Raw genomic sequence first — 11,130 nt, 5'->3', positions numbered from 1 at the left:
TTTCCGCATAGCATGATTATTTTGTGCACTAAAACATGCATGTTTGCAACACACATGAAATATATTTTTTATTCGTGTGAACTATATTTTGTTAAAATGAGTGATTAATAACAGGATAATGAAAATTATAAGTTTATGAAAAGTATGCATGTAAAAGATGATGAATCTTAAATTGCATCATATGAAATGGTACACTGTACGTGCGAGATTAATCTTATGGTCAAAGATTTATTTTTATATTTGGCTTTGTATCCAATGGTTATTGAGACCGGTGCAACCATGTTTACTTAGTGGTCACTGTCATGTCCTACCCTAAATTCAATGACGAAATGGAATTTTTTTTCACTATTATCCATGAGACGCTACTTCTACATCCTTAAAATGATTAACATAGCGAAAAACGTGTAACAATTTTTGCCTTTGAATTCACCAAATAAAAATATCAAATAAACTAACCAAAGTTTATAAATCATTACTCAATATCAATACATCTCAGTTTACTGTTACAAGGTACAAGTCACTACAACTTAAAGAGAGACTGACTTAGATTAATTCAGTGCCTCACTAGACAACATAACGAAGGAATCCCTTTGATGACTTCTAAGCTCGCACACGATCTACCGTACATGACGCCCAAACCTGTCACAAAACCATCATCTACGAGATTGTGGTATTAGCCATGTTCGCATAGGTGGAATAATGAGTCCATGGTCTCAGCAATATAAAGCTCACAAAGTTTTTGTAATGAGTTACATTTCTTTCTTTCTACCATACGTTTACAATAACACCTACCTTTGGTATCATACTTCAGTTTAAAAATATTTCATAGCTAATAAGATAAACACTAGCGTTTTATAAATAAGTAAAATCATACTACGTAGCTGTAAATATGGGTATATGTTCCAATCTCTTGCTTGGAAGCATACAAATATAAACCCATCTACAACATAATATTTATGCGTAGCTGCTAATATATATAGGGGGTAATTATCTTTTCCCTCCGTGAACTACCGGTCATTGTCAATATGCCACCACGAACTAACACCCTCACTAAAAGAGAGCATTGAATTTCCATTTACACACCAAAACCCCTATTCCGTTATAAAATCTCATTAAATCAGACGAAATATTCTATTTTTAGGTGTTAAATTTTGTTTAAAGACAAAAATTCCCTCACACAGTAATTTAATAAAAAATATTAAACCTAATTTATATTTTTTCTAAAAAAAAAACCAAAAAAAAAAAGGAAAATAAAGGAGGTAGGGGGTGGCCTAGCCCTCGGAACATTGTCAACCTTACTGGGAATGAGTTAATATCCTGAGTAGACCATATAGTGTTGAACTATGACATTATTATCTTATTATTGCATATATTATATCTATACTACATCCATGATAATATTGTCAAATGATAAATTGTAAGATTGAATTTTTGTATGTAATTTATAAATAATTGAGTTTACTTCACGATTGTACACCATATGTATTATTACTCACAAAAGTCTCCTCGAAGCATTCAAAAGGATTTGTTCTGAAACCCATTTAATCTAAGGGTTTTTTTTTTTTTTTTTTTTAAAGATTTATGTAAGAGTTCTTTTTATCTCTTCGCTGCCTCTTTCAACCTTCAAACGCCTGACGTGGGTCAGAAGTGAAAAATGAATGAAGCCCACTGACACAACTTTTCATGAGATCCTATAAAAAATTCACAATTGCATATAGATTCTGGATATATATGAGAAAGCCAGAAAGAACAGGAGAGATGAAAAAGTAATAAAAACATAAAATCTGCCCTCGTACTTCGACCTCTTTTTTTTCAGGGCAGAAGTTCGACCTTGACATTGACAAGCTTGGCAAAAAAGAAAAAGAAAAAGAAAATACAGATGGCAATTATTTCGAAAGCAACTTGGTGTTGATCACGACTCTTGAACCCAACTCAGTAAATCTTGCAGCACTAGACAATTGGAGCCCACCAGAGGAAATAAAGACGGTACATATAATCCATCAAGTTCCTTTCATCACAAAAAATGCAACCACAGCAACTCCAATGGACACCAACATTCCATGCTTGCTGAGTCTCATTGCTGCAGCCTCGTCCACTTTAGAAGAACCAGATGGACTCTCCGCATCATCCTTATTTGTCTTAGGCTTCGACGACAATGGTGCCCGGGCTACTTTAGGCTTAGGAGAAAAAATGTTTATCGGAAGAAGCACTTTGTTCACCTGATAAATAGCAAGTTGGTCATCAGAATACACTGCACCGCCCAATGTTGTGTTCACAAGGCCGGTGGAGATGTTAACTTGGTTTCCTGCAGTGGTAATGTTTAGCGGAAACTCGCCATCGCCGACATCTCCAGCTTCTGTTGGCACTGGATTGCTCAAGGTTTGGAAGTTTGTGAGAGTAACAACGGTGTTTAAGATATGAAACTGTATTAGTTGGGTCTTTTGTAAGTCAGACAGAGAGTTTAAAGCACCTGGTTTAAGGTTCGAGAATGCAGAATCGGTAGGAGCGAAGATGGTAAACCCAGTGTTTGAATCGTTGAGCTGCCCAAATAGTTGCCCAGCCACCCCTGTGCTCTTTAAGAGACGGATAAAGACCGAGTACCCACCTGCCTTTTTAAGGATTTTGGTAACGTCGGTGGGACCCTTCTGCACAGGGATCTGGGCGGGCTGGGTTGGGGCCTTGGCGGCTTGGACCGGAGGATTGGCGGCTTGGACTGGAGGATTGGCGGGTTGGGCAGGGGCATCGGCGGGCTTGGCCGGAGCTGCGGCTGGCTGGGCTGAAGTTGTGATGCCATGGGAGAGAAAGACAAGTAGAATTGAGAGGGAGAAGACTGCCTGTTTGGCCATCTCTGTGATGTTTGTGCTTGGAAAATTTTCAAATGAAAGAGTAGTGATGGTTGCAGGAGTGTTTGATATGTGTGGGATGGAGGAGAGGGTTTTTATTGGGGCTGGGAGAGAATGTAGTTAGGTGAAAGGGTATAAATCTAGTTACAAAGTTACAAATCCTTAGTGTTTTGCAGCTTATCTGTCTTGTAAAGGTGGAGGGGATGAATGGATAGAATGGAAGATTTTGTTGTTTTAGCAACTAGTTTGCTTGGGAAGGCAGGAAAAAGAGAGGGGATCTTAGTTGTGTGTGCGGGAAAATAAAGATATCAATTCTTTTGCTTTCACATGTAATTGTGTTTGGCCATGAAAACTCATTTGTTTCCCACAAGCTTACGGGGGAAGTAGATCGAAGGTAGAGAAAACGAAGGAGACTTTTTAATCTAATTTCTTATCCGGTTTTTGGTTCCTCAAACATATATAGTGAATATGAGATATTTCTAATAATCAATATTCACTTCAGGTTAAGCTAGAATCCAAATTGCCAAGTTTTATTTCATTAGCGTGACAGTTTCCAATTAATCCTGATCAGCAAGCTTGAACCCCCAATTTTGACGAGCCTTTCAAGGTTGAATAACATAGCCAAAAATAATACCTATGCATCTTTATAGCTAGCTAGGTTTAATGAAAGTATAATTAATGTTTATTTTTCTCACATTAAATCGATTGGGTCCGTTGGGGATCATTGTGGCCGGTGGGTTTATCAGACTCGATCTCTAGTCTTTTGTCCCTGGCTTTATAGAATAGTGTTGGTTTGGACTCATATTTTAAAATCTGAAAGGTTTACAATGGGCTTGGATTATATAAGCATTGGGAACTATCTAGCTAGAGCTTGACCCGATTAACAAGTTACTATATACCTTAGATATTCGTAATAATAATAATTTTTACCAAAATCCCAAGTTTTGTTTAATCCTCACTACCATCACTTCTCCCTTTTTTATCCTCATTCCCTCTAATATTATAAAAATCCATGTGATATGAAACAGTTCGACTATTACTTTATGCTTTTATAATTGCTAAATTCATTGATAGGATCCGATGTTCAAGAGAATTTTATAGAAACTGAATGAGTAATATTTTTCAATTTATGTTAAGCTTAAATATATATATATATATTGAGTTTACAAGGTCTTTAATTAATATTGCTTGAATGTGGTTAAATAGTAGTTTAGAAATTAATATTGAATATTGGTAGCTTGACTCCAAATAAAGACCACCAAATATATGATTGGGTTTTGGCTTTCCTATATAGAAACACAGAGTTTGGAATAAGATTCCTAATGTGATATTTGGTTGATTAGGGGTGTGTGAAAAAAGAAGAAGAAGAAGAAGAAAGTAAGCTCATTTCTTGATCTCTTGCGTTGTGTAAACTAGGGACAAGGATCCTCTTCGGTACTTCAACCGAACTGGGGAGGAGCCAATCAGTTTTAAAGGGCAAATTTGTCTTTACATATTTTGTTAGACAAAATTGTCCTTACTTTAAAACTGACTGAAACTAAACTGGAGAGGATCCGCATTCGTAACGTTAACCTAGAGGTTTCGCCTTCCTCCTCTACCTACCAACCGATCTTCCATCTCTCTCCTCTACCTAGCGTCTGATTGTCCATTTTTCAAATTTTTACTGTCTGACGTACGTGTTGTCCAACGAATCTGTGCTAGCTAGGACGCTTGCTAATAAAGCTCTCTTTGATCAAGGGTGTAACTATCAAATCATTGCCATTCTTAAAATCAAATTGATATTGAAAACATATGTAACAATTTTCATGATTTTAAAAGATATTTAACAAACCAGTACTACTCCTAGGAGTGGCATATCGATCCCTCCTTGAAACCCCATTGAGAGAGGTCGATTAGATCGATTTACTCCTTTGCCTAAGTGAGGGGGTGGCCGTAAGGCTAGCCCCCGAAAGCTCCTTTAATTGTAGTAAGCCACTCCCTTACCTAGGATTGGTCCGGTCATCTCCCTCACCTTACCGGTTTTGGGAATTAATGACTAGGCCACACACTCTTTCATGGGGATGGTCGACCGCCTCTTCACTTGGAGGTGGTTTGAAATGATCCCCACCGTGGGGGTTTTGAGCTACTTCAATTCTAATTTGGCAGTAGTCCGGTCATCCCATGTAAAAGTCAATGGGCCTTACTCACTCTCAAAAGACGTCTTTAGAGAGGAGGGATGTCTATGGCTTATAAAGTCTACAAAACAAGGATCTCTTAGCAATGTGAGACACTTTAACACGGCATTTCCGTCCCGTTGTTGAACATGTGTTTGGCCAAAGATGCCACACGTGAGGGGGCGTGTTAAAGTGTCCCATATTGTTAAGAGATCATTGTCTTGTAAACTTTATAAGTCATGGACACCCCTCCTCTCTTAGGACGTCTTTTGAGAGTGAGTAAAGCCCATGAACTTTTACATCCCATAAACCTTCTTAAGCAGTTATAACTCATTCATTCTTTAGTGAATGTTTTTTTTTTGGTGGAGCGTCTATTCGTTTGTTACAGTTGCTATTTAGGTAATTAATTCCTTTCAGGGAACATTGCCTCTAAAAACTGTCGTTTGTGGTGATATAAGTTCTCTTAACGAGCCAATTCATTTATTTGACCAATTTCTAATAGTTTATAAAAGTGAAAAATGTAAAACCTTCTTCAAATTTTACAGAAGAAAACAAAATATACTATCAATTGTTGATTCGATCTCGTGATTTGTCAAGCACCATTTACTCAGATCACGTGATCGATCACTTGGGCTAGATTCTTTCCATTTTGTCCTTATGGGTAAAAATAGAAAGAATAAAAATGGAAAGCCCACTAAAGCGTGGCTGCCATATATCTGCTAGCCACCCCAAAGAGATCTAGAGAAAAAGTAAATAATAATTTAAATTTCTCTCCATTATGATCAGTAAAAGAGGTAAACATGCACTTATTGGGCTCACCATACACATGGGCTGACCTGATTATTGTAAGCCATTCTTATCATTCAAAATACTTGTTATATATAAGATACATTTAACTGGACCTTAAAGACGAAAATTAATATTAATAATGCTCTCGAATCTCGATCGCTCCCAGAGGCATAACTTCTCTTGAAAAATTATACCAAATTCCCGGAGTCCGTCCGTCCATAAGCTGGAAAAGCTAAAGGACTTCAAAAAAAAAAAACCACATTAAAAATAAAGCTCAACCCTTTCAGTACTAGCTCGGACAATGCATGGCAATTATTCAAAAGCACTCGCTGATAACGACGCCGACTCAGGACAATCATACGGTACTAAAAATTGCACCCTATCATCATTTTTCTTTTTCTTTTCTCCAAGCTTTATCAGAGAGAAAATGCTGCGATGAAAACAGAAACTCCGACGGACACCAGTATTCCATGCTTTGTGAGACTCACTACACCAGAATCAACCACTAGTGTAGGAGTACTAGGAGTAGTAGTACTACTACTCTTTGGACTAGCTGCTGCCTTCTTGGCCTTAGGCTTGACTGGAAGCGGTGCCGGCGCTGGTGCCGGAGGCGCCTTTGGAACAAAGATGTCCAGAGGAAGAAGCACTTTGTCCACTCGATACACAGCAAGCTGTTTAGCAGAAAATATTGTACCGCTCACTGTGGCATTCACAAGGCCAGTCGAAATGTTTACTTGGCTTCCCGCAGTGGTCACATTTAGTGGGTAATCACCGGGGTTGGTATCTCCTGCCTGTGTTCGAACCGGGTTGGTCACGGTTTGGAAGTTTTCCAGAGAATAAAATTTGGGTAAGGTATGAAATTGCATAAGCCGGATCTTTTCTTCGTTGTTGAGAGAGTTTAAAGTGCCCGATTTGAGGTCTGAAAATGCCGAGTCGGTTGGGGCGAAAAGGGTAAAACCAGTGTCTGAATTGTCTAGCTGCCCTTTGATTTGGTCAGCCACTGCAGTGGTCCTTAAGAGGCGGATTAGGATCGTGAATCCTCCGGCCTTTTGGAGGATTTTGATTACGTCGGGGGTGCCACGTGGTGTTGGGATATTGGCAGTCTGAGCCGGGGCGTCGGCTGGCTGAGCCGGGGCCGAAGCTGGCTGGCCTAAAGTTGTGCTGCAGAGGGAGAGAAAAACAAGTGAGAGAGAGAAGAGAGCCTGTTTGGTCATCTTTGTATGCATGGTGGGGAGTGTTTTTGCTTGATATATTTGCTAATGCAAGAGTACTCGTACGTACGTGCTTGCTGAAGTGTTTGATATGTGAGGGTTGGAGGGGGCGGCTTTTATGAAGGCTGGGAGAGAGTGAAGTTAGGTGAAGGGTACAATCTTAGTTACAAAACCTTAATCTCAGTTACAAAGCGTAAGATGTTAGCAGCTCATCTTTTCTGTGGGAGGTGGCGGGATGAATGGAATAGAATCTGAGATTTTGCCTGTTTAGCCACTAGTTTGCTTGGGAAGGCAGGAAAAACAAAGGGGATCTGTATATGATGGGTTAGCGTTTGCTTATAGTGAATCTTATCGATACAAACTGATCGATTTGCATGCCACAACCTTAAAGACAAGATTTGCATGCGCTGCTATTTCCTCTTTCAAACACACTTAATACTAGCTTGTTTGTTTTCTTCTCTTCTCCTGAAACTAATGCACGATTTTTAAATTTCTTATGTAACATGGCTGCTGACCTTTACCATTTTCTGAAAAATTGGTTGTCCATTATTTTTTGGGTTAAATAACTTACATCCTATGTGGTTTACAACGTTTATTTCTTGCCCATTCAGTTTTCTTTTTTTCATAGGTAGTACATGTGATATGGAAAAAGATGAAGATAGTACATAGCTTAGCCCATTTTTTCGTGCAAAACTGACAGATTTCCATGTCAACGATACGTGACACCATTAAAATTGCAACACGTAGTTGCCATATTTTTTTTCTATTTTTTTTTTATTTGGAGGGTTTTTTTTAAAAAAAAAATAGGGGTAGCTGGCCCATGGGGGTGGTTCGGCCACCATCAAGGGCCGAAGTGAAAAAAAAAAAAAATGTTTTGGCCCCTGGGGGTAAGCCGAACCACCCCCATGGCCCTTGAGGATGGCTAAGCCAAAGCAGAGATAGCCGGCTCCTGTTTTTACTCATTGAAGTATATATAGCTTGGCTTCCCTATAAATGGTTGGGAAAAGAATCGGAACCAAGGCTGTAAAAAGACATAGAAGAATATCAACTAAAAATTAAAATCGACCAAAATCAATCAAAAAATGATATTATAAGGCACAACCAAATGCAGATTCTTGCACATATTCAACCAAAATATGCGATGAATCCAAACAGATTAAACAGAGATAAACTAGAACAAGCACAATTCTACTGGAAGAATCATAGATCAATCATTTTAACAAAGACATAAATGAGAGATCCAAATTCCCATCTAAGCATTATAACAAAGACATAAACTTGAAGCTATGCGTACATGTAGCTGAAAACAAGAACCCTACTTCCTTCTTTCAACCTCCAAGTTGTGCCTAACATTAAAAATAAAATGGCAAACGGATTAGAAGAGAAGAAGAAAAGGGGCGGGTGAGGAAGAAAAAATGGGGGAAAAAGGAAAGTAAAAAGGTGGGAAAAGAAAAGAAAGAAAGAAATGGGAAGCAACTCGAAGAGATTTAGTGACGTATCACATTTGACACGTCACTAAAAATTCAAATAATATATCGACATAACATTTAGTGACGTGTCAAATTTGACACATCACTAAATGTTTATACATATATATATATATATAGAGAAATGCTTGGTTGTACACTCTCATCTCACTCCTATCCCACCTTTGCCTACTTGGACCAATAATATTGTTAAAAAAAATGGGTCCCACTACACTCTCTCCATTATCTCTTACATTATTGGTCCAAGTAGACAAGAGTGGGATAGAAGTAGGATGAGAGTGTACAACCAAGCATTTCTCATATATATATATATAGACTTAATATTTAGTGACGTGTCTCGCTCACACGGCGCTAATTTAGTGGCGTGCCATAGTGACGCGTCACTAAAAATTCAAATTTCTTTTTTAAAATATATATATATATATATATATATATATATACATTTAGTGACGTGTCAAATTTGAGACGTCACTAAAAGTTTAAATTTCAAATATTTTTTTTTAAAAAAAAAAAAATTTATATCAACTTAATATTTCGTGACGTGTCGAATTTAACACCTCACTACACTAAATTAGTGACATGTTATGTTTGATACCTCACTATTTAGTTGCATGTCTCTCTAACAACTCACTATTTAGTGACATTTCATAAAATGAAATCTCACTAATTGGTGACGTGGCATAAAATGAGTTACCTTCTTCTTCCATTTTTTTTTTTTTTTTTTTTTTTTTTTTTTTTTGTAGTAATTGTTAAAGAGGTAGCTACCACTGTGAATTAGGTAGGCCATCAAACAGGATAACCATGCAGCACGGGAAGCGTGGATCAAAATAAAAGAAGTTTTGCGACTTCAATTATAGAAAAACAATAAGTTACGCATTGCATGGAACACAAAAGAAACAGAAATTTCGCAGATTATCAAATATTCATTCTCCAATTTTTTTTTTTCCTTGTTTCTTTTTTCATTACATTGAACACTCTTTAAATATGGTTAAATTTTTTTAAAAAAAGCCTTCTCAACTAACGGTCGATTTTTAAATAGCCCTATAAAGTTTTAAGTGTGCTAAAGTGACCCATCAAACTACCAAGGTGTGCCAAAAATGCCACTTTTCTCGATAATATCCTTATTCTCTAAAAAAACAAAAAAGAAAAATTAATAAAAAAAAAACTATGTTTTTCGAATAAATGCAAAATCAATCATTGTAATTGACCTAAATTACAAATCGTTTTTTGCGATATAAAAATAATTCAAAAGTCATCAGGGTATGCCTAAATAACAATTTAGTCCATTCAGTCAAAATACTTGACAGATTCTATATCAGCACCAATAAAATTATGACATGTGTCACTTTTAGTAAAAGAAAAATGGAAAATGCATAATTGGTTCATGTGGTTTACTTGATTTACAATTAATTATCTGTGGTATCAAAATAAATTCAGAAGTTCCTATGGCATGCCAAAAATTAATACAAATCACTCTCTCGAGTCATCCCCGACCCATGGGGGTGGCCTCCTAGCCCGATCCAGGCCAGGGGTGGCCCAAAGATATAGCAGGGGCCCGAAGGCCATCCCTAGATCAGGCTGTTGGCAGCCACCCATTTCCTTTTTCATATTTTTCTTTTTTTAATTAAAAAATTTTAATTTTTAAAGTTTAAAATTTCTTTAACTTTTTAGATTTCTTTTTTGTTTTTTTTTTCTATAAAAAAGTTTTTTTTAATTAATTTTTTATTTTATTTTTAAGAGAATAAGGGTATTATAGGAAAAAGTGGCATTTTTGGCACACCATGATAGTTTGATGGGTCACATTAGCACACTTGAAAATTCATTGGGCTGTTTTAAAATTGGTGGTTAGTTGAGGGGGCTGTTTTATATTTAACCCCTTTAAATAATCGACAATATATATATATGTAAAGCTTCAAAAAGATAGAACTAATTGTTCCGATTAATCTAAATACAGGTACTTCCGCAGCTATGGTTAATAATATTCTAAAAGGTGGTCTTTAAAGCTAATAAGAAGATAAATCACCTAATAAGGAAAACATTAGAAAATCTTAAATCTTAAAGGCAATAAACCGTAAAACCCAAATCTAAAATAGAAAACCAATCAAATTGATTTTGTCAGCCAAATATGGATGGAAATCATGATCGATCACTACAAGAAATCTGGTCTTTATTGCTAAGAGATATGATACGTCTACAACTTTCATATAACTCATGTACAACTTTAACAACTTTTTTTAAGAGTAAGCATTAAATATTTAGGATCCATATGTAAGAAAACGGATCCAATGTTTAGTTTGAATCAAATTAAAGTTGATGGAGTTGTACAGAAGTTATGTCAAAAGTTGTATAACAATCATTTCTTTATTGCTAATAGTGTACGAGTCGTCGCTAATTATTTTTAGCGACAATACATCATTGCCAATAAGTTCTTTCAAAAAGACGGATATTATTGCTCATCAGCGACGACTTTGCGTTGTCGCTGATAACGTCTTATCATCAACAACTTTTAGTCATTATTGATAAGCTTGATGTCATCACTCCTCCCTTCAGAACGAAAATGGAACACAAAATGGTTGTCGTCATTGATAGTGTGTACTTATCAGCAACGACTCAAATGTCGTTGCGTATAGTGGCTTATTAGCAAAGA

At 36.7% G+C, this 11,130-nt stretch overlaps 2 protein-coding genes across 2 annotated transcripts; both read right to left on the bottom strand.

Moving 5' to 3' along the window:
• Positions 1–1,694: 1,694 nt before the first annotated feature.
• LOC133878321 (fasciclin-like arabinogalactan protein 12) lies at positions 1,695–2,889 on the bottom strand. Its single transcript, XM_062316851.1, has one exon. The coding sequence runs from the start codon at positions 2,844–2,846 to the stop codon at positions 2,001–2,003; it is 846 nt and encodes a 281-aa protein (XP_062172835.1). The 5' UTR covers positions 2,847–2,889; the 3' UTR covers positions 1,695–2,000.
• A 3,046-nt stretch (positions 2,890–5,935) lies between these two features.
• LOC133878432 (fasciclin-like arabinogalactan protein 12) lies at positions 5,936–7,251 on the bottom strand. Its single transcript, XM_062316987.1, has one exon. The coding sequence runs from the start codon at positions 7,009–7,011 to the stop codon at positions 6,202–6,204; it is 810 nt and encodes a 269-aa protein (XP_062172971.1). The 5' UTR covers positions 7,012–7,251; the 3' UTR covers positions 5,936–6,201.
• Positions 7,252–11,130: the final 3,879 nt, after the last annotated feature.

This window comes from Alnus glutinosa, chromosome 9, assembly GCF_958979055.1.
Source record: "Alnus glutinosa chromosome 9, dhAlnGlut1.1, whole genome shotgun sequence".
NCBI classification, from domain to species: Eukaryota; Viridiplantae; Streptophyta; class Magnoliopsida; order Fagales; family Betulaceae; genus Alnus; species Alnus glutinosa.
The sequence above is the reverse complement of the archived record's forward strand: the minus strand, read 5'-3'. Positions and strand labels throughout refer to the sequence as shown.